This window comes from Mus pahari, chromosome 5 (genome assembly GCF_900095145.1).
Source record: "Mus pahari chromosome 5, PAHARI_EIJ_v1.1, whole genome shotgun sequence".
Lineage (NCBI taxonomy): Eukaryota > Metazoa > Chordata > Mammalia > Rodentia > Muridae > Mus > Mus pahari.
Window position 1 is genome coordinate 64,761,760 of NC_034594.1, and position 24,191 is coordinate 64,785,950.

The following is a 24,191-nucleotide window of genomic DNA, read 5'->3' on the forward strand; positions in this document are numbered from 1 at the left end:
ACACACACACACACACACACACACACACACACACACACACACACACACACACAGGGTTTCTCTGAATAGCCCTGGCTGTCCTGCGCCACCACGCCTGGCTTGATCTTTCTTTATGACATGACTTTGGATTGTGTAGGTTACTACTACTACTGAGTAGGTTCCTTCACAGCTTAGTTACAGAAACTACCTAGCTGCTAGTGCGAATCCCAGGCACTGCTTAAAACTGGGCCTGTATTTAGGCCTTTATATAGGAGGTAGAGGTGGGAGGCTTGGCAGTTTATGGTCAACCTTGGCTACATAGTAGTGAGTGCGAGTCACCCTAAGCTGTGTGAGACCTTGTCTCAAAAACAACCAATCCCCAAAACCAAATCCCAAGTTGTCATTGTTGTTATTTATTTTGGTAGTACTGCGATTCAAACTTAGGAGCTGCTGATCATTCGAGAGACTTTTAAAATTACTTTTTATTGTGGGTTTTTGTATTTAGCTTTCTCTTTTATATGTTCCATACTTTACTAAATATTTTAGTTATTAACAAGTAGCCAAAGAACTTTTAAATGCTTTACTGTCACAAAATCTTTCTTGGAAGTGGCTATTATAATTTATAATCCTGATCACTTTTGTATTTCTTTTTAGTCTTGTCTGTCAGTCAGAAAGTCCTTAGACAGTTTTAGGAATTCATATGCCTTATAATCCTTTCCAACATTTTTAATTTTGTGCATATACATGTGAGTACAGGCTTTAGATCTTCTGGAGCTAGTTATAGGCCCTTTTGAGATGCCTGATGTAGGTGCTGGGAACCAAACTCAGGTAGTATGCAAGAGCAGTATGTACTCTTAATTGCTAAGCCATCTCTCTAGTCCTGATCTTTTAAAGAATTAAAATTTGTGTGCACATGAGTGTGTATGTATGTGTGGGGTGTATGTGTGTATATATATATGTGCACATGTGTGCTTTAGCTCATATGGAGGTCAGAGACAGCTTCAGAGTTGGTTCTTTTCTCACCTTTTTGTTACCTTCCAGGGGCTGCATTCTTGTCTGTAGGCTTTTGAGCAAGTGCCCTTACTTGCTGAATTTCTGTTGTTTCATATCCTCACCAATATTTAGTTAACTTACTCTGAGTCCAATGCTCTCCCTGGTTTTATATTTTGGTTAAAAAAATAAAAAGTGTCCTATTTCTAAACTTGAAGTGTCTTAGAGACAATGGTAGCACCCTGTAGGTACTGGGAACTATTCATTATCCCTATCTAGTTAGCACTTAGTGTGAAAGGTAAAAATCTTTGCTGCTTAAGATAACAGAGTTTTTGCTTTTTTAAAAGAACTGCAAAAAGCTGATAGTGTCAGAATATCTGTCACTTCATTTTATATTCTGTTTTTCCTATTTTAGGCTCCGTGCTCTGTCCAGTGGTGGGAGTATCACATCCCCTCCTCTTTCTCCGGCCCTGCCAAAGTATAAATTAGCAGATTATCGATATGGCCGAGAAGAAATGCTAGCACTTTTCCTTAAAGACTACAAGGTAAGAAAATACAAAATGAGTTGAATTGCCGCTGCGCTAGTGTACCTAGTCAGTGTCTGATGGCCTCCTCTTTTTCCATCTCACTCCTTTTCTACATTGGAGTACACTATGGGTAATAGTGACTGAGGGATGTGATGGCCTTAGAGAAGACCCATGATGTCAGTATGGAACAGGTGACTTGTGGCAGCAGAACAGTCAGCACTGTTGATAATCTCCTCTCTCTCCTGTTCCTTTCTCTTCCTCCCTCCCTATTGTATCTCTTACCTTCCTTCCCAGTCAGGATCTAGGAGTGAGGAAGGAACAGCTTTCCTCTTCTGCCTGCCTTAAGTAAAAATAAAGGGTTAGTGGGGAGACATCTATTTATTTATTTATTTATTTATTTATTTATTTATTTATTTAATTTATTATATGTAAGTACACTGTAGCTGACTTCAGACACTCCAGAAGAGGGTGTCAGATCTTGTTACGGATGGTTATGAGCCACCATGTGGTTGCTGGGATTTGAACTCTGGACCTTTGGAAGAGCAGTCGGGTGCTCTTACCTACTGAGCCATCTCACCAGCCCGTGGGGAGACATCTTGAAGTCTAACACTTGCTTCAATTAATAAAACAAAACAAAACAAAACAAAAAAACAAGCTGAAACAAGGTGAAACTTTCTTATTTGACTAGGGCAGATAATATCTTCTGTTTTTTTCAATATAGTTTGTTTTTAATTTATTAATGGGTAGAGAATCTCATATTTATGACAGACAAAATTGCTTTGAAATTTCCTTAGTATCTGCTTTAAGTTAAATGTGAAGATATTATTCCTCCACTCTGTACTTGGGAATACCAGATTCAGTGTCAAATCCAAAGGAACTGGCTTTATGGGAGGAGAGGGTAGGTGGCTGGAGTATTTTATTTTTTGCGATGGGGTCTTAAAAAGATCCTGCTGGCCTAAAAGTCCCTGTAGGTCAGGCTGACCTAAAAGAGATCCGCTTTGCCTCTGCCTCCCTCTGCTGAGTGTGGAGCTGCATGGCACCATGCCTGGCCATGACTGGAGTTTTTAATGTAAGTACTGCATAATTAACAGAAATTACTTGTAATCAAATAAGCTCATGGCTAGAAAACAGTACCTTTTCTTGATTTTAATCTTCTTGCAATTGGAGAAATAGCAATCTCTGGCCTTATGTTTATCACGCAGATACCTTTTGACCTTCTGGAGAAAGAATTCCTGCCCATCCTACAGGAGGAGCCCTTGCCGCCATTGGCTCTAGTACCCTTTACAGAAGAAGAGCAGGTGTGTACTTAGCTCTGAGCCTCAGGCCCAACTCTTTCTGCTTTTTTTTCCTTTTTACTGTAAAGATATGGAGAGTCATCATTAAGGTACTGAGGATAGCCAGGATACTACAGGATACTTATAGGAAACTATAAGAAACACACATTGATTGGCACAGGTTGGCATCATTACTGATGCTTGGCTTGTGAAAGGCTCTGACTTGTCAAGGTTCTGCTTTCCATTCTGAAGCTGTTGAGTGTAATGCAAAGATCAGGAAATATTTCTACACTTTTTTTTTTTTTTTTTATTTAAAATTTTTAACTTTTAGATGTATATGGGTGTTTTGCTTTTTCTATATATCTTTATTTTACCGCATGTGTGCCTGGACACCAAAGAGGCCAGAAGAATGCATCAGTGTTACAGATACTTGTGAGTCACCATGTAGGTGCTGGGAATTGAACCCTTTTCCTCTGGAAGAACAGCCAGTGCTCTTTACTGCTAACCTGACTCTGATGCCTTGTTTCTAGATCTTTTATAAGGACATTGAGAATTGTCCCTTATTAAATATTCAAGTTGAGGGGAAATGCTCCCCTCTCACTCCCTACCTGAGTTCTCAACAATGAATTCCTTTAACTATTTTATTATTTTTTTCACTTGCACATATTAATTAATTAAATCTTCAGCTTAGAACATACCTGAAACTCTCTGTCAGCTCTGTGCTTGGTGGTTCTTTTTTTATTGGTGTTGTGGCAATATAAGAAAGTAAGATTTTGGTCTAAAAAGTGGCAGTTTTATGTAGTGACTTTCTTTTTGATGAAAGATTGATTTAAAGGAGCTTATAGGTGCTATATTACAATGGAGAAAGTGAAATTTTTGTTGGAATTTTGTATTCCCTGTTAAATGAAGAATTAGCTTTGCTATTTTTTTGAGGTAGCACAGACTGGCCTTGAATTTGAAATGTATCCAAAGATGACCTTGAACTCTTGATCCTCCCATCTGTACCACCAAGTGCTGAGATTATATATATTGAGCAGTATGTTTTATTTTATGCATTACTGAGGATCATACCCAGGGCTGTGTGCATGATAAGGAAGTGCTGTAGGCATTAGACCCTTAAAAAAAAAAAAATAGCTTTGATACCAAAATCCCCATCATAAAATTGACCTTTTTAAATTTTGAGACTGCCTTGAACTCACTGCATAACTGAGGATAACCTTGGACTTCTGATCCTACCTTCATCTCTCAAGTGTTGGAATTATGGATATGCATCACTACACTCTGTAAAGGCCACAATTTTGTGTGTACAAATATACACGCATGTTCAGGGACATGTTGAGACTAGGCAACAAAGTCATCATTCTTCAGGTGCTATGCATCTAATTTTTGTTTATTTTTAATTTTTGTGATTTTCCAGCTAATCATAAATGCTTTGCAAATTGACCATTCTGACCTCCCATCTCTCCATCTCCTCCACCCTGCCCCATCTCACACATCACTCTTGACTCATCGTGTTGGTAACCAACCAGGGACACCTGTGTGATTATGGGTTTTGAGCTATCCATTGTATGGGTTAAAGACACAACTGAAGACAGTGGCTTCAAACCCCTCTCCCAGATGTTTTTAAAAATAATAGTTGAGAGGCAAAGGATAGGGCCTTGTGAGTCACTCCCCTTTACTTGAGGTAATAATTACAGTAGTTTTACTAGTCTAGGGAATGGCAGTGCTTGGCCCTTCAGGCTCTTTTGTACTGGATAACCCCTCTTCTATGGGGTTTGTGAGACTTAGGCTGATATTAATGGCTTGATTAGCACTAGCTCATATCTGTGACTTAATTTCCAAGTTTTGGGCAAACTCCCACTCCCTGTTTGTCTGTTTGAGACAAGGTCCTTCTGAATTGGAACTGACTTCTAGGGTGACTGTGTACCCTTAGAGGCCAAAGGTCAGATCTCTGGGAGTTGGAATTGTGAACTGCCTAACGTGGGTGCTGGGAACCAAACTTGAGTTTCTCTAGATCAGTACATACTCTCAACCACTGAGCCACCTTTCCAGCCCCAGTTTGACAATTTTTATGTAGGTTTTTTGGCAACTGAACTCAGGATCTAGGGCTTGGGCAAGCACTTTACCAACTGAGCTATTACTTGTAACCCTAAATTTACTATTTTAATGAGTATATACTTGTATTAGTCAGGGTTCTCTAGAATCATAGAACTTATGGATAGTCTCTATATATTAAGGGAATTTGTTGTGATGACTTACAGTCTGTAGTCTCAACTCCCTAACAATGGTCAGCTGTGAATGGAAGTCCAAGGATCTAGTAGTTGCTCAGTTCCATGAGGCTAGCTGTTTCACCTGGTCTTCAGTAGCAGTAGATTCCAACAGATCTGCTTGCATTAATGCAAGCAGGCAAAGAAGAGCAAATCTTCCTTCTTCCACTGTCCTGTGTAGATCTCCAGCAGAAGGTGTGGCCCAGATTAAAGGTGTGTACCACCATGCCTGGACCTGGGACTTGCTTTGTCCCAGGTTGACCTTGAACTCAGAGATCTCCTTGCCATAGTGTCCTGGAATTAAAGGCATGTACTACTTTGTCTAAGCCTAAGCTTTTCATGGCCACTATGCCTTAAGATCTCCATGTCAAGATCCAGCTCAGAAACTTGTGTCTTCCAGCCTTACGTTTTGAATCACAGGTGAGCCCTCCAATTCTGGATTGTAGTTCATTCCAGATATAGTCAAGTTGACAGCTAGGAATAGCCATCACAACACTTCTTTGACATTTAGTATATTCACTAGAGTCCTATAACTAATAATGGTGTCTAATTGAAGAGCATTGTCATGAATCTGCCTTCCCTCCCTTCCTCCCTTGCTCTTGCTTCTGTCCTTCCATCTCTCCTCATAGTTCTTCCAGTGTGTGCTGTAGGATGTTTGGGTGTTGTGATTGTTTTTTTTCATTGTAGATTGTGCTCCAGTAATACTTTGTGTTCTATGGTGATGCTGCTGGAGTTAACCTAGGGCCTTGTGTATGTATGTTGGGCAAATATTTGTCATGCTGTTCCTGCTGTGTCATTCTTATAGTAAGTGGGTTATCCTAGAATAGTGGAACTATTGGGTTTTAGTTCTTGGCGGGTTTTTAAAGCTCTTTTGGATATTATCTATAGGATCTATGACAGACTCCATTTGGGTATAGATTGTCTAGTTCTTGGTTTTTAAGTTTTGTCCAGAGTAAGTAGTTGCAATGGTGTTCATTAGTGTTCTCTTTCTCTCTCTCTCTCTCTCTCTCTCTCTCTCTCTCTCTCTCTCTCTCTCTCTCTCTCTGTGTGTGTGTGTGTGTGTGTTTGACAGTTGTTTCTTTCCATGTAGTTTAAGATTGACTGTAGGTTTGTTATACATAGCCATGTATTTTGAGATATGCTCCATCTGTCGTTAAGATCTCTAGGATTTTTATTGTGAAGGTATGTTGGACTTTGTTAATTATCCCTTCTGCATCAATTGAGATTATGTGATTGCTATTCTTAAGTTTATTTATATGGTACATTAAACTTAGTATTTTGAGTATGTTGAACCAACCTTACATCTTTGGGATGAAACCCACTTGATCATGAAGAATGGTCTTAATATGTTTCTGGATTCAAAGCTGAGAACACTTGCATCATTTAAAAAAATACATATTTCATTAATGAGCAAGAAATCAAATGGCTTTAATAGAAAAATGTATAGGGCTGTGGAGATAGCTCAGTAGGGAAAATGATTTCCCAGCACCCACATGGAAGCTGTGTGAAATGGCAAGTGCTGGAAGCTCAGCTTTTGGATGCATACACAAGAACCTTGTGGGAACCTGCTGGCCAGCCAGGCTAGCCTAGGTGAAAATACTGTGTTCAGGGAGAGAGGAAGAGGAACTAGCTCCATGGTTTAACCATGACTGCACAGCAAGCACTTGGGGTCTTAATTTGGATCCTAGTAGCCATACAAAAGTTAGCTATGCATGCCTATAATTTCAGTGATTTTTGAAGATAGAGCCAGGAGGTTGTCTCAAGCTTGCTAACAGCTCTAGTTTTAGCAAGAGACCCTGTCTCAAGGAGTAAGTGGAAATGATAGAGCACAATGTCCTTGTCTGCCTCCTATATACAGGTGTGTACCTGAACATACATGTGTGCATATACCACACACACATAGCACTTGTTTGCTTACATGTGTGCACTCATTCCTTCTCTGTCTTTCTCTCTCTCCCCTTCTCTGTCTGTCTCTCCTCCCCACCCCATCCCCACAGTAATGAGAAGAGAAAAGGAAATTTAAAAAAGAAAAGGAAATAAAAAAATGTTGCCCAATGTTGACTTAGTTTTTGTCTGGGTACACATACTTCACCCCCTACATACATATATGTACATACACACACACACACACACACATGTTTACATATGCATGTCTACTCATGCAATAGTAGTGGACCAGGATAATGGCTTATCAGGGGAATACCCTGGCTATATAAGCTTGTGACCTGAATTTGGTTCCTGGAACCTTTTTTTAAAAAAGCAAAAAAGATATGTGCAATGGCTCATATCGATAATTTCAGCTTTCTTAAGGCAGAAAAGGAGGAAGAGACAGGAAAGCAATCCGGACGCTCTGAGTCCAGCTGGAGTCTGTATGAAGTACAATAGCAAAAGCAAGAGGGGCAGAGACATGGTAAGGGGACCTGCTGCCAGACCTGACAGCCTAGTCTTGATACCTGAGGTCCATATGGTAGAAGGAACGAATTGAATCCTTGAGTTATTTTCTGCCCTCTATGTGTGGGTAGTGGCACAGGTATACCTTTTACGTGCAGGTGCGCATGCACACACACATAAAACTAAAAATATATAATAAGACATATTGTCAAAATAATTCTTAACAAAATAGAACGCAAGAATTGACTTCCTAAAGTTGTCCTTTGACTCTATACATGCACTATGACACATGCTTTCCCTGCCCCATCAAATAAATAGATAAATAATAAAAATATAAATCTGTAAGAGATGCTTTAAAATAGAGTAAAAACATAGAAAATAGTATAATAATAATAATGATGATGATAGAAAAGGCTTCAGTCTTGTCTCCCTTGTACTCTTTTTCTTCACAGGAGGCAGTGTTAGCTCTCTCTGTCTCTGTCTTTATATATTTATATATATATGTGTGTGTGTGTGTGTGTGTGTGTGTGTGTGTGTGTGTGTGTATGTGTGTTTATTAAGACTAGGTCTCGGGCTGGTGAGATGGCTCAGTGGATAAAAGCACCCGACTGCTCTTCCGAAGGTCCAGAGTTCAAATCCCAGCAACCACATGGTGGCTCATAACCATCCATAACAAGATCTGATGCTCTCTTCTAGAGTGTCTGAAGACAGCTACAGTGTACTTACATATAATAAATAAATCTTAAAAAAAAAAAAATTAAAAAAAAAAAAAAAAAAAAAAGACTAGGTCTCCATATTGCTTAAGTTAGTTTCCACCTTGTGGACTCAAGTGAGTTTCTTTCTATGCAGGGATGATTACTTGTGGGCATCATTGTACCTAGTTATTGTGTATTTTTTCCAAGTAAATGTGTATTTTCCTTTTTATGCAAATGGTACTATATATCGATTATTATTTTGCCTTTCTGACAAAAGCTGGTTTTATTGAAAGAATTCTTTTTTTGTTTTTGTTTTTTTTGTTTTTCGAGACAGGGTTTCTCTGTATGNTCCTGGCTGTCCTGGAACTCAGTCTGTAGACCAGGCTGGCCTCGAACTCAGAAATCCCCCTGCCCCTGCCCCTGCCCCTGCCCCTGCCTCTGCCTCTGCCTCCCGAGTGCTGGGATTAAAGGTGTGCGCCACCACTGCCCAACTTCTTTGCTCATTGGGAGGAAAAAGTTTCTGTTGGTTTGAGTTTACTTTCTGTCCAGGTTGATAAAGTTGCAGGTCCTTACCATTCATATTTCTTTTACTGTTCTTGTCTCAGAATTTTTCTTTCATGGAGGTAGTCTTTACTGGCTTTTATTATTTATATGAATTCCTTATTTTTCAAGTCTGTTGGAGAAATTTTTGAAAATTCTTACTACATTTGTGATTTTTAAGTGTAGCAAAAGGGGGCTGGAGAGATGGCTCAGTGGTTAAGAGCAGTGGCTGCCCTTCCAAAAGACCCGGGTTCAGTTCCCAGCACTCAACATGGCAAACTCACACCTGTAACTCCAGTTCCAGTGGATCTGACAGTCTCTCACACACATACAAGCAGGAAGAACCCATGAGATAAAAAAGTAAATAAACCATAAAGAAAAAAAAAAAATATATATATAGCTTAAGGCAGTGAGCCTATGGTCTCTGTGTGCTAGCCAAGCCCTTGACCACTAACTTGTGTTCTAGCCTGTTGCACTAATTTTATATTCCTTATGCAGTTTACTGGTATTATTTTGTGAACTTCCCATGTTATGGGGTGTTTGTACTTACTGAAATTACAATTTTTTTTCCTTAAAACTATTTTTAGATGTCTAGAGATAACAATAGCTGGGAAAGCCAGATTGGAAGGATGTTTAACTCCTTGTTGAAAATCTTGCTGGACTTTGAATCAAAAGAATGAGTTGGGAAATCTCCCATAACATTGTTTTCCAAGACAAGAGTTTCTCTGTATAGCCTTGCTGTACTGCAACTTGCTTTGTTAGAACAGGGTGGCTTTAACTCACAGAGATCTGCTTGCCTCTGCCTCCTGAGTGCTAGGATTAAAGGGGTGTGCCACCATTCCTGGCCCCATAATATTTCTTAAGAAATCAGAATTTTATAATTGGCTAAATGAATCTTTGGGAAAATTTAACAGATTGTTTAAATATGCTTGAAAACTGTTGGTTCATAGTAGTGAAGCAGGAACTGGAAATGATTGAATGCTAACTTCATTTTTTTAAAATATGGTTTAAGTTAATGTCTCATCATCTCTTAAGGAAATAGTAGAGAAGACTTCCAAGCCTATGCTATTTAAGGTAGCTATTATTGGTTAATATTTAGTTAGCTTCCATGTTTTGCCTTTACTGCTGCATTTAGCAGTCTATTTACTTATTTTATCTTTTATTTGTATATGTAGTAGCAATTTTGTGTTAAAAATGGATGAGCATTTAAACATGTTTTATTTGCCTTTTAAAGAGATTAAACCTTGTTTGTACCTTAGCAACAAAAGATGAAAATACATGTTTCTCTATTTTTTATACACGATACAGTTGGATCTTATACATATGTTGCACTGGATTCTGGTATACAAAATGCTGTTAGTATTGATCTTCCTTTTTAAAAAAATAATTATTTTTATGTGTGTGTGTTTTGGACTACGTATGTGTCTGTATATCATATGTACGCCTAGTATCCATAGCCATCAGAAGAGGGTACCTGATCCCCTGAAACTAGTGAGCTGCCATTTGGTTTTAGGGAATCTAGGTTCAAGAGCAGCATGTACTCCTGATGGACCACTGAACCACCTCTTAGCCTCGGCCCCTCACCTCTTTAATATTACAGTATATTGATTGAGATTTGGGGACTTTACAGTCTTAATTTTTGTAATGCCAAGAGGCATATTTGGTAGTCCACTGATTACTTTTAAACAAAAGGTAAGTTAACATGTATGTGTTTCAACCCACTTTTTATTAAATTTTACTAAAATACAGCTTAAAATTGATGATTTTTGAGATAGGTATTTTCTCTTAACTTTTAGTTTTCTATTTTATTGTGTTTTTTGAAGTTACCTGACTATATGATAAAACGTTACATTGATAGTTTCTAAAAGTTACTTGAACAAATTACAGTTAACAAAATTGAGAGAAAAATAAGCGATAGGGAGAAAATGATGTACATTATTAAAAATTCAATAATGAAGACAAAAATAATCAGTTGCATGTTCTTTAAAAGAGGATAATATAGCTATGGTTTTCATTGATTGGAACTTAAGAACCTAGGACTACAGTAGAATTGAGTTTTATAACCTTGGATAGTATTGGGAATTGAACCCAGGGGGCTTATGCATCGTGGCCACACACTGTACCTCTGAACCACATCCCAGGCCCCCCCCCCCCTTTTTTTTTTTAAAGCTTGAGATAGGATTTTACCAAGTTGATCAAACTGACCTGGAACTTAAGGCTACCTGTGCAGGCCTCAACCTTGGAATCCTCCTGAGGTCTGGGATTACTGGCATGTACTTCCTCACTCAGCCTAAAATTTACACTTTACTCCCTTGCCTGGAGGGCTAGTGACTGCAGCCATATCCAAGGTTCCTTTCTTCATTGTATTATCCCTGTGCACATCTGTGCAAATGGGTACAGGTTCTAGGTGTACAGGTTCAGTTAATCTGTTAACAATATTTTTGTTTAAATCTTCTTGCAGAATTCTCTATTTCATATCCAGAATTTTATATTTAATAGTTCATCTGGAGATGTTTAATACTTGTCGTTACTTTTTCCTAAGCCTTTTAATTTTATTCAGGTGTATTAAAAGACATTTTAGCCGGGCGGTGGTGGCACCCGCCTTTAATCCCAGCACTCGGGAGGCAGAGGCAGGCGGATTTCTGAGTTCAAGGCCAGCCTGGTCTACAAAGTGAGTTCCAGGACATCCAGGGCTATACAGAGAAACCCTGTCTCGAAAAACCAAAAAAAAAAAAAAAAAGACATATTTTAAAATCCCTGTCCATCCCCTTTCCCAAGTGGCTACCCACTTCCTACTTTAATTGTACTTGATTTTATATTCCAGATTGGCTCTGGGTGCAGCGCAGGTTTGTACCAAATGATTGTGATCATATATACATGTGCGCACACCTGCGCACATTTCAGATGATTGACCTCATAGAGATTTTTACTTGACATTTTCCCATTCTAGCAAATACTTCTTGGGGTTATTAATCCACATTGTTGAGTACAGTCAGGCAGAAAGGACATCTTTCCTTTTTATATTACCTTTTAATGACAGTCTTCTCTCGTAAATTAAAGAGACTTAAGTGCCATTCAAAAATGAAATGTAAGCACTTTATTATAATGAACTCACAAAAACCTCCCACAGCTAGATTATGATAGTCACTCAAACTTGTCCAGTCTCAAACTCCACGGATCTCTATACAGTTAGAATGGATACTCTTAAAAAGTGCCAATTTAACCTAGTCCCCTTTACAAAACTTTCTCTGCTCTGTTTATTTTGTCTGCATCTAGGTATGTAGAGTACATTTAGTTTGTTTTCTTGTATAGTATCCCCTCAACAAGCCTAGCTTTGTGTAACACATTGGTGTCAACTTGGCTGGTCTGAAAGGTCAATTTGAAATCATAAGGCCAGCCTGGTCTACATAACAGGCAGGCAGTACTACATCATGAGACTCTGTCAAAGATAGAAAGAAAGAAAGTGAATAATCTTTATGTGTTGTAAAGTTACAGTTTCCCATTGCTTAGAGTAATTAGATACCATTACATTTATAGGTGCAGTGGGAGGTGGGGAGAAACAATATGTAGTTTTGTGTGTTTTATCCATTTTTCTTTTGTTTCCTTTATTTTTATTTTTATTTTTATTTTTTGGCAGAGAAACTTTTCCATGTCTGTAAATAGTGCCGCTGTCCTGCGATTGACAGGACGAGGAGGAGGAGGAGGAACAGTGGTGGGGGCTCCTAGAGGTCGAAGTTCTTCAAGAGGGCGAGGTGAGCTATGTGCAAAACTAACCCCGGAAGAGGAGCAGGAGGCTAGGGAATTAGTAAAGACTTCAGTGCCTAATTGAAACATGAAACTAACTTGCCTAATTGAAACATGAAACTAACTGCTCTTTGATGTTGACTGCAAATGCCTGAACATTTATTTTCTGTAACATTTCTGAGATGCCTCTCTACTGCCCCTGCTTTGGAGAGGAATTTGTTTCTAGCTGTATAGACTGAAGCAAGAAGGAGTGAGATAGTCCCAGTTAACTTCTAAAGAGTAATTATTCTTCCTATTCTTCATCCCTGAAGTTTTGCACGATGTGGCTTGAACATCCAGAAGGTTATGGTTGCTTGAGGTACCAGTGTCCCTGACAGGCTCTCAGCAGTATAGCATTTCTTCCCAAGGGCCATGTCACGTATCACCATAGCTGGAGGAATTTAGTGAGAAATACCTCGGGGGCTAGGCCTCTTAACAGGCAGAGCAAGATATAAGCAGGGAGCATCCACTGGTGTGATGTGTGGCTTTATGAGTTTATGCCTTTTCTTAGAGTTTCTGATTTGCTTGATTTTTATCATTCCCTATTTTGCATTCACTGTCTTTCTGTTAAAAATAATTCTTGATGTTTGTAATAGATATTTTTCCTTCAGCATTAAACTGTATGTGGGTTGAATCATAACATAAATATTTTTTAAATAATTGTTTATTTTGTGTATGAGTACATTGTTGCTGTCTTCAGACACACCAGAAGAGGGCACCTCATCCCATTACAGATGGTTGTGGGCTACCATATGTTTGCTGGGAACTGAATTCAGGACCTCTGGAAGAGCAGTCAGTGCTCTTAACTGCTGAGCCATCTCTCCAGCCTCTAGAGCAGTAGTTTTTAACCTGAATATTATTGTAGACTTCAAAGAAACAGCATTGCCACAGACATCGAGTTGGTGAGAGCTAGGCATGTCTGCATCACAAACCATGTCAATATGCTCATTGTCTGGGATCTGTGCATATTGGTATATGGCAGTGTTTTGGAAATGGGACTGACTGGTTATGGGTCTGGTCTCCCTGTGGAAATTTCCCTTGCTTTCCTCTTGTGGGAGGCGGTGAGAAGAAATTTAATTCTGAAAGCTTTGCTTCCTGTGCTCTTAAGGTCAAGCCAGAGAAAAGTTTCCTTAATCAAGAGTGCAGACCACACACATCCTCCACCTGTTCTCTGTAGGCCTTGAAAAAACCTTACGTATTTAGAATGGAGCAGATCTGGGTGTGGTAATGTACGCTTGCAGTCCTAGCATTTGGGGATTGCTGTCAGGAGTTCAGGCCCAAATTTTAGTTATATTGACAGTTTAAGGCTAGCCTGAGCTACATTAGGCATCCTCTAGAGCAACAACAACTAAGCTGTGGTCCCCCCACCTAACAAATACAGTACCCCAGAGCAACAACAGATAGAAGAAACAAGTGAGGAATCGATTGTTTGTTTGTTTCTTTGAAGTTAGCGTTTTTTTGTAACCAGAGCTTGCTTTATAAAGCCCATGTGTTGTGACATACAAGTAAATCAGTGTGCTAATGTTGAAAGGTACAGAACTTGTCAAATGGATGCTCTTACCTTTGTGAAAATACTTGGAATGCTGTAGAAACAGTGGCCTGTAATGCTTGTGTTTTTGGGTTTTCACTTAATTTTACCTCCCTTGATTACTGTGACTTTTCTTTGGGTTGTAGTATCTCTTTCCAACTCAAGGAAAAACTCATATGCCAATCTATTGGTTTCAAGTCTTAAAGATATCCTGACCTAGTATTGTTTAAGAGAACAAGGGGCTATGTACTATTGCATTATCTTTCTTTTTTATGTCGTCTGGATGTTAGAAAGAATCCATATACTGTCAATTGCACCAGTGGCATTGTTAGAAGGAAGCATATTTTTTCCTTAAAGAATAGGGTGAGCTTTCAGGTAATAGTACAGTCCTTCAAGTTGAAAAGGCTGATCACATGTTTTTCTGCTTGTTCTTGTGCATGGGAACCACATTTATAGATGACTTAAATGTGGAAAGATCTAGAATCCAGTTTTTCTTTTTCTTTTTTTTTTTTAGAACTCCGTTTTTTGTTTTTTTTTTTTTCTTAAGATTTATTTATTTTATATATGTGAGTGCACTGTAGCTATCTTCAGAGATACCAGAAGAGGGCATCAGATCCCATTACAGATGGTTGTGAGCCACCATGTGGTTGCTGGGAATTGAACTCAGGACCTCTGGAAGAGCAGTCAGTGCTCTTAACCGCTGAGCCATCCCTCCAGCCCCCGAATCCAGTTTTTCTAAAGCTTCCACCACACAAGCAGGGATGGAGGTAGTCAGAGTTGCAAAACCCATTCATTATATGTATTTTTCTTGACCCCCCCCCCCCAAACCCCTAGTCTCCCAAGACTAAAATGGTTTTCTCAAAGTGGTTCTACAGAATAGGTTTTCCTGAGATTTTTTTTTCCCTCCGAGGCAGGGTTTCTCTTTGTAGCCTCTGTGGCTGTCCTGGAACTTACTCTGTAGACTGGGCTGACTGAACCTCAAGAAGTTCACTTGTCTCTGCTTCCCAAGTGCTGGAATAAATACTATTTTTAAAAATTACACTTATGTGTTAGAATGTGTATTTGAGTTCAGGTGCTGTCAGAGGCCAGAAGAGGGTACTGGATCTTCTGTAGTTGGAATTAAACAGTTGTAGCCATGAGGTGTGGATACTGGGTGCCAAACTCCGTTCACTCATGTGCTGTTAACTGCTGGGCGGGCCATCCATCCAGTCTGGACAAAATTCATCTTGAAAAAGGAGAAGACTTTCTTCCTCATCCTAAAGTCACCATTGTGGAGGAATATTTTCATGTTAGAGTAGTTACTATTAAATTATTTTAGGATTTTAAATAAAATGTATGCATATTCTGAATGTAGGGCAGAGGGAAAGCCACTTAAACTGTAGGCTGACTTTAGGTTGACTTAAAGTGATGAACCTGGAAGATAACTTTGTGGTTATTATAGTTAAACTGTAGTTTCACTTTTATTTTATAGACAGAGTGGATACTAGTCTAGAGACTATCCTAATATTATATATATATGTGTATATATATAAATTTTTTTCAGTATTTTGTAAGAGTCATAGAAGTATTCCTGTAATCTGAGTCAGTTCCTGATAGATTATGATGCAGTACATGGGTGCTTGAAGTTACTTGCTTTGTTGGATGCCTCATTCAGAATATATTATTTTCGGGTTAGAGGTGTATTTTTTGTGGCAGAGCTTTTGCCTAGCATTTGCAGTGTGCTCGGTTTGGTACCTAACACCATACACAAAATAAAGTATTTTCTTCTGATCATTTTGATCTATGGGAGAAGTTAAGTTTGGGATAGCTGCTAAGGTATTTTTTTGTTATAAATGCACTCCAAATTCCCATGCCTTCTCTAGTTTCTTCATTTGTGTCAGTACTGTTCATATATTCATTGAGAAAACTACAGAATGTCCAAAGCTGAGAGTGCGTACTACATACATATCTGCATGTGTAATCAGTTACTCTTAGCTGTGCAGCAGTATGGACATCACAACATCAATCTCAACCCCCACCCCCACCCCCATTTCTTGAGTATGCTTTTGTCATTCAGTAGCACAGGTCTGAGTTAACATCATTTATGTGGATTTGTATTGTTTTAGGATGTTTTATCAGAATTTATTTAGCTAACTATTATTAGGTTGTTTCTAGTGTTTTGAAATTCAAGTGTTCATTTCCATACAAATATGTAGTCATGCCTTACTTAACAAGACACAAGCCTCATTCTTTTCTTTTCTTTTCTTTTCTTTTCTTTTCTTTTCTTTTCTTTTCTTTTCTTTTCTTTTCTTTTCTTTTCTCTTTTCTTTTCTTTTCTTTTCTTTTCTTAGATTTATTTATTATTATACATAAGTATACTGTAGCTGTCTTCAGACACCAGAAGAGGGCATCAGATCTCATTATGGGTGGTTGTGAGCCACCATGTGGTTGCTGAGATTTGAACTCAAGGACCTTTGGAAGAGCAGTCAGGCCATCTCACCAGCCCGTAATTTTATTTTCATTGATATGAGCATTATAATTTACACAGGCTTATATGGTTTAGGTTATTTACTTGGTTTGGCCTCCCGATACAGTTAGATGCTGCCACTTGTGGTATAAATGGGATATTGTTTTATAGTAAATTTAAAATTTAGTAAATTTAGTAAATTTAAAATAAGTACACTTGAAAATATAGTATATAGTATGTCCTCAAATAAATAACTGTTCATTGTTACAATCACATACTGTGTACTACATGCTATCAAATACGCCATGTTTTTAAGTGAATGGTAGTTCAGTGGATATCTTTAGACCAGTACCATCGCAAATAAGTCTCTATTTACTTCAGAGTTTTCAACTCCACTATAAAGTGGTTGAACAGTGAGTGGTTATAGTAAGTCTTATCACTGATTGAAACTACTATATGTGTTGCATGATGGTTTACATACTTGTGAGTGCCTCCCTCTCCTTCCCTTTTGTTCGTTTTTCTTCTTTCCCTTTCTGTCCTTTTCATCTTTTTCAGGATTTTTGAGTCATTCTTGATGTAACTAACACAGCTGGCTTTGAGCTGTCAGTTCTCTGCTTCAGCCCAAATGCTGAGATAGGCATGTTCCACCCCACTTGACTCTGTAAAGATGTTTCTACTGGGATAGATTCTAAGCAGAGTCATAGGTTGATAGTTAACCAGATGGCCTTCATTAGAAGCATGCTAACATTTGACTTGCAAAGCCTCTGAGTCTATACTCCAACCACTCTGCGGATTGACTTTAGTGTTGCTAATTTTCCTTATCGCAGTGAAGGATTCTTTTTATCCTGCAAGAATGTAGTTTACAGTCCTACAGTTGTTCAGTTCACTTCTGCTATCTTTTTTTCTGAAATTGGATAAAGGAGTTTTATTGTGATTGACACTTTCTACTAGAGTTTCTTTCTAGAAGTTCCCCATAGTAAGATTTCCCCAGTAGTTATTGAGAATAATCCATTAAAACATTCAGTTTATAATGGTGTATTAGACTTTGTAGACTCCACTGTGGACCTCATCACTGATGAGCTTCCTGTTTGGTGCTGTTTATTGTTCAGGACTGGGATTCCTTCACAAGTCGTTGGTTTATTTTTTTTCATACCACAGTTCAGTTCTATCAGAGCCTTTATGTCTTGCTAAATACTTAAATGTGGCCTTCTTGAAGTGTACAGAGGGATAGAACTTCATAGAGATTAACCTTCAGTGTTGAACATATTTGTTGGATGTTGGTTTCTAACTATTTCCCCTCCCCCTGTTTTCTTATTTTCAGGCAGAGGTAGAGGTGAATGTGGTTTCTACCAAAGAAGTTTTGATGAAGTAGAGGGTGTGTTTGGGCGAGGAGGTGGCAGGGAAATGCATAGATCACAGAGCTGGGAAGAAAGGTAACTAAAGTGTTGAGATTGTAATGTAAGCATTTGCTGGTCTATAAAACTCACCCTAGTGGTATTCTATAGGACCTGCCTGCAATGCCAGTTATTTGGCAGGCTGAGGAAGGAGATTCTAGAGTACTGGCTATCCTGCACAATTTAGCAAACTCCTGAACTCAAAATAAAAATGGAAAAAAATGGCTAGGATTCTAACCCATTGGTAGCTCTCTAGGGAGGTTCAGCCCTCAGTACTCCAAACAAAACAAAGCACACTGCGTTCCTTTCCTGAGCGGTACAGGGTTGCATGTTCCTGTGATCCTAGCACTTGGGAGGCCAAGACAGAAGAATCATGAGCCAGACCAAAATGGGCTGCATGGTGTGACCTAGAGAATCACAGAAATTGGGTGGGGGGTACTGTCTCCTCTCTAGCCCCTGGAAAGAAAGAACATTTTGAAAAGCTCAGAACTTAGCCCTTTTCTGCTTTTCCTGAAAATTCTGTGCAATAAAATATATATAATTCTTACAGTTAAGAATGAGCCCTGATCTCAAAGTAAGGGTAGAAGGGTTAAGGTTGTAACAGTGCTGGTTGTCTTGCTCAGCACCCTGAGGTTTAGTACTCAGAACCACAAATGTGGGAAATATATATAACATAGTCTATCATGTTTCCAGCTAAAATAATAATTAATATTCTAGTCATTAAGATCTAAGGTTTGGTAGGTGGCCAGGTGGAATTTTTGTTCTCATCATTGCTTTCCTGTATTTTCTAAATACTAACTGGCAGATCTGCTGCTAAAGGGACTGCAGGAAAGGAGTATCATAATAGGAAACCTATGTTGTTTTTAAGGTGTTCTTGAAATTTATTTTGTCTTTTTAGGGGTGACAGGCGCTTTGAAAAACCAGGAAGAAAAGATGTAGGTAAGGATATTACTGTTTTGAAATACCTCCTGCACTCTCCTGGTATTAGTTCTAACAAGGCCCATTCAGAAGGATAATTAGCAGCACAGATTAACTGTTACATGCATGGATCCAGTAGATGGAGCTGTAACACTGATTTAGAGTCCTGTGGGTGAGACCAGGAGTGATGGATACACCCATTAAGACATACTCAACTCAATATTTTAGGGTTGTGTTTCTGCAAGGCATGTCTTTTGCACTAAGGCTCTTTGTGGGAATGAAATTCTAAATTAGGAGCTAACTTGATCACTTGTTTATTATCATGGAGGGTATCTCCTAGATTAGAGTAGGGAGAGTGTGGCTTTTGTCTGAGGAGGCAAAGGCTGAGACTGAGTATTCTTACTTTAATCAATGATTGGACTATTTCTTTTATTGTGTATGTGTGCAGGATATGTATATGGAGGTGGGGACATACACCAGGCAATGTCTGTGAAGGCTGTGGAGTTGGTTCTGTCACACCTTCATGTGGGTTCTGGGGCTCAAACTCAGCAGCACCTTTACTTGCAAGCCATCTCACCAGCCTAGCTGTCTTCTTTCTGTATATATATATATTTTCCTTGTGAGTGTTTATGATAATTTAGTCAATTTGTAATGTTATGATGGGCTTTCTGACTGATAAATTGGCGGTCTACATTAATATTTGGTGAAAAAAAAAGAAAAGTGCCAGTTTACGGTATTGGTATAAATTTGAAATTTTTCAGTTTCTAAATTCCTTCAAAAAACAAAAATGTCCTACAGAGTATGGTTATATCTGATAGTGATTAACGTGTCTCATAAATATGCTGACTCTACAAACACTGATCACAGACTAAATTGAATGTACATGGTTTTGAAAACAGGGAAGTTAGAATGATCAGCTTGATTTCACTGTTTCACATGTAAACCTCACTGAAAAATATTTGTTATTTAAAGTCTTTATTCATTAACATATCATTGAAAATTCTTGGTTCACATTATTGAAATGACATTAAATGAGTGTTGCATGAAGAAATGTGGATTTAACTAGGTAATTTATTAATGTACACTATTCATTTTTGTGAGGGCTTCATGGAGAGAATTTGTTAGGATCTTTGTTCCCATCCTGATCTGATTCAGTATTTTAAAAACATTTTTCTGTGTATGTGCTTCTTTTTGTGTGTATATTGTGTGTATGCGCGTGCGTGCCTGCCCACTGTGGCCAGAAGAGGTGGTTGGATCCCTTGGACCTTGCATTACAGGTGGTTGTGAGTCACTCTGTATGGGTGCTGGGAACTGGACTTAGGATCCTTGGAAGAGCAGCAAGCAGTACTTACTGCTGAGCTCTCTTCAAGTCACTGACTCAGCATTTTTGCTTTTGATTGTGGAGAGGTGATAAAGGGTAGTTAGTACAGGATTCAAAATGAGAAGGTCATGTCTACTCTTATCTTTCATAGTCCATAGTCCCCAAATAAAATGAGAAGATAATATCTTAAAGTCTTTGAACTCATTTATGAATTCAACAGATATGGAGGCCCTAATTATGCCACAGGCCTTGTGCAGGTGCTGATGTTTTCTTTGGAGGACACTGTTAGCTGCTGATCAGATTTTTAAATCACTCAGTGCTCAGAGGGAAGTAATGTGTGGAGTAGAGAAAATTTAACTTGAGATCAAATTTAAGGTATAAGAAAAAGCCCAGTCTAATGAGATGAAAACTTAACAGTAGAAAATGCAGTCTTATATAAATAAAGGGTTGAAAGTATGGGGAAAGACTTAGGCTTCTTTCAGATGATCTCAGCTTCATGTTAGTCAGCAATTACCTTACAGCTCAGGGCAGGAATTACTAGATCTAAATTACCCCAGGGAGCCAAAGGAGGGAAAGCTCATTGCCTTTTATTTAAGATTTTTAAAAATTTATGTGTATGTGTGAGTGTAGTATGCATTTGTGCGTACTGTAGAGGCCAGAAGAGGTTGTCAGATCCTGTAGCGCTATAGTTGCAGGCAACTCTAGGCAGTGTGATGTGGGTGCTGGGAAACTGGTCTGCTGCAAGAGTAGCAACTGAGTCATCTCTCCAGCAAACACCCAATCCCCCATTGCTATTACATAGCCTACATAGCCTAAGCTTTGGGGCCACATCTTTTTTTTTTTTTTTTTAAGATTTATTTATTATATATAAGTTACACTGTAGCTATCTTCAGACACACCAGAAGAGGGCATCAGATCTTATTACAGATGGTTGTGAGCCATTATGTTGCTGGGAATTGAACTTAGTACCTCTGGAAGAGCAGTCAGTGCTCTTAATCGCTGAGCCATCTCTCAAGCCTGGGGACACATCTTGAATGAAAGTAAAGGGTCATGGTTTACCATTGGAGGCCAAGTAACTTGAAGCCTTTGTGCTGGTGGTGATTGCATTAAAAGAGATGGGTGTTCAGATAGGAGACTAAACTGTGGGCCGGGCAGAGTTTGGGGGTTTGCAAGGTCACTACAAATACTGGCTTACTTGATCACAAGAAAGAAGGCTTTACCTGCTTGAATTTCAAGAGTTCGAATATTGGGCTCAAGGATGTGTTAAACACATTCTTTTTTAATTAATTAACTAATAAATTAATTTGTTATTGTTTTTCAAGACAGGGTTTCTTTGTGTAGCCCTGACCATCTTGGCATGTTCTTTGTAGACCAGGCTGGCCTTGAACTCGCAGAGATCTGCCTGCTTCTGCCTCCCAAGCAGTGGAATTAAAGGTGTGCACCACCACCGGCTGGCTAAACACATTCTTAAAATGATGTAAAAGTTTCTAAAATTATTGGGAAGCTTTGGGGAAATAATGTGTTCTCTTGGTGAGATTAACTTTGTTGTTGCTGTTTGTGCAGAATCTCACTGTTTTCTTGGGCATTATATAAATCTAATTACTTTTCCTAACTAGCCTCTATTTTAAACAGTAAAAATATTTTGTAATATTCTGTGCATGTCTTTGATAAGGCGAGTCCCACTTAGGTGTGGTTTTGATGTGTTTAATCATAGCAGTTTGGGAGAAAGAGGCTGACAGATCACCTTGAAGTCCAGCGCTAGCCTGGTCTTCCCCCACCAACACAACAACAGCAAAAGAGAAAAGGTGAATTCATAAGAACTCTGAGACAGACTTTGTCACTGAGCCTGCAGTTGTTGTGGTCAGGCTGGCTAGCCAGCAAGTTCCTAGAGTCTTTTTGTCCTGTTTCCTGTCATACCTGATTCTGGGGTTATAGATACAGGTATACTCTTGCTGTTTTACGTAGAGTGTAGGATTTAAACTTAGGTCCTTGTGCTTATATAGCAGGGCCTCTTACTCACAGAGTCGTCTTCTCAGCCTCAACTTGTTCCTTTTAAAATCAGAGAAAGGCTGTACTCATTCATTCATTCATTCATTCATTCATTCATTCATTCATTCATTTATATGTGATGGTGGTTGGGTTGGGGATGGGATGAGATCAGACCTCAGGATCTTGCGAAGACTAGGAAAGTGCTCTGGTACTGAGCTACAGACCTAGCACATGTGTTGGTTTTCTTTGTGAAGATAGATGGGTAGAATTACAAACTTCTGAGTAAGAGTCATGGTTTACCCCTGTGAACATCGGTGGGAGAATAAATAGGTGGGAAAAGGCCTGTATCCTTTGATTTATAAGTCCTATTCAAAAGGAATTGATTGCTGCAGAGGAGAGATTAGTTCCTGTGATCATCTTGTTTTGTTTTGTTTTTGTTTTTGTTTTCCTGTGATCATCTTGTGAGAGTGCAATGAAATTGATCATTAAAAACAATCCTCCTGACATCAGTAGGTTCAGCTAACCAAGCATGATACACTGTGACTTTTTATGTGAAGTATCTGGAAATAGCACAGTCCTCCTTGTAAATCCACCAACATGGATACCTGTCAGGTTGAATTGCAAGGTACAATATACATTTGGGGTGAAGTACTTGGAAATAGACATTGATGATGTTGTTGTTACAGATTATTTTCCCTCAAATCTAGTAGTATAATACTTTTCAAGCATAAATCTAAGCTGAAGATTTTTGGTAACTGCTTGTTTTCAGTTTGTTAAAATGTTTTGTTAATTTTCAACAGTAACTTTGGCTCTTGAGTGATTTTGGTTGTTGAGTACATTAGTTCTTAATGATTTCCTCCTTTCTTCCATTTCTATTCCATATTCCTGAGGGATTAATAATGATCTCTCTGTAGAAAACTTAATCCTAGAAACTATGATTCTTTGAAAAAGATGAAGGAATTATAGACAATGCTCCCAGAATCTTTCTGGTTTTTGAACAGTGATTTGGATTATATTTTTTATAAAACTTTTTAATTCATGTATATGAATGTTTTGCCTGCATGAATGTCTGTACATCATATATGTGCCTAGTGCCTGTGGAGGCCAGAGAGGGCATCAGATCTCCTGAAACTCTCCTGAAACTGAAATTAAAGAGCCGGTTGTGAACTGCCACGTGGATACTGGGAATCAAACTAGGGCCCTTTGAAAGAGCAGCTCTTAACCACAGTGTTCTCTCTCTTGCCCCGACCAAATAAACAGTTGTTTTTGCTGTGTGGTGAGGAAGTTGTACTTAATTTTCAGATGTTACATTTTGTCTGACTAGTAACTATAGAAGCATATTTATCTGATTTAATTGGAGAACATGAAGCCTCTAGAGAGATTTGGGTTTCAAGTCTCTTAATGTATTCATGGTCTCCTTAGACAGCTTGATAAATGTGAAACCTGTGTAAGTGTTGTTTAGGAAGGAACATTCAGAGGAGTCTCCCATCCGGTTTATTTTCACAGGTCAGGCTAATCTTGTTATTAGGATTTCTGCTCTTTATCTTATCAGTCTTTAGTTGGTCTGCATTCCTTGAAAGAGTGTATGCCTCCATTTTTATAGTCAAACTTTATAATAAATAAGTTCTCTGTTCTTAATAGTCTTCTGATATTACCATTCTTAGGGCATTTTGTTGTTGTTTTTCTTTCTGTCAAAGAGTAGAAAAATGTGGCTTGCTGCCGTCTGTAACATTTACTGTTACGGAGGCTATATTTCAAGATGATTGTGCTTGCTCATCCACTGCAGTGAAACTTAATCTGTTACTTTTCCCATTTAATTCCGAATAAGGGAAGGAAGAGAAGCCATGCAGATCTCTTTGAAACTTGATAGTATAACTTTGTTTTTGTTTTTGTTTGGTAAAGGACAGCTCAGCTCAGTTTTTTAATTGAAGTGAAATTGTTTAAAGAAATATTTTAAGCTGGATATATAAAGAGGGGTTCATCTTAGTATATATAAAATAAAAACAGGCAGAGAAAGCATAATTTTCATGGAATATTAGACTTGGAATGAAATAATAGGGATCATCTAGTCCAGCCTCCTACTGGTGAATAAACACTCATTTTCTGTTTATAGAAAAAACTATTTGATGTTGGAAACAGGAATTTGGGT

The 24,191-nt window shown here is 38.5% G+C and overlaps 1 protein-coding gene across 7 annotated transcripts in view; it reads left to right on the top strand.

Moving 5' to 3' along the window:
* The window catches only part of Gigyf2 (GRB10 interacting GYF protein 2), a 127,715-nt gene that overhangs the window by 37,513 nt on the left and 66,011 nt on the right, over positions 1–24,191 (top strand). For 5 of the 7 annotated variants that reach the window (XM_021199437.1, XM_021199438.2, XM_029539086.1 and 2 more), the window contains 5 exons: positions 1,385–1,514; positions 2,699–2,794; positions 12,301–12,415; positions 17,742–17,853; positions 18,713–18,753. In XM_021199437.1, coding sequence (XP_021055096.1) covers positions 1,385–1,514; positions 2,699–2,794; positions 12,301–12,415; positions 17,742–17,853; positions 18,713–18,753 — 494 coding nt within the window. The remainder of the gene's footprint in view (positions 1–1,384; positions 1,515–2,698; positions 2,795–12,300; positions 12,416–17,741; positions 17,854–18,712; positions 18,754–24,191) is intronic. The other 2 variants (XM_029539088.1, XM_029539089.1) reach the window with 1 other exon arrangement.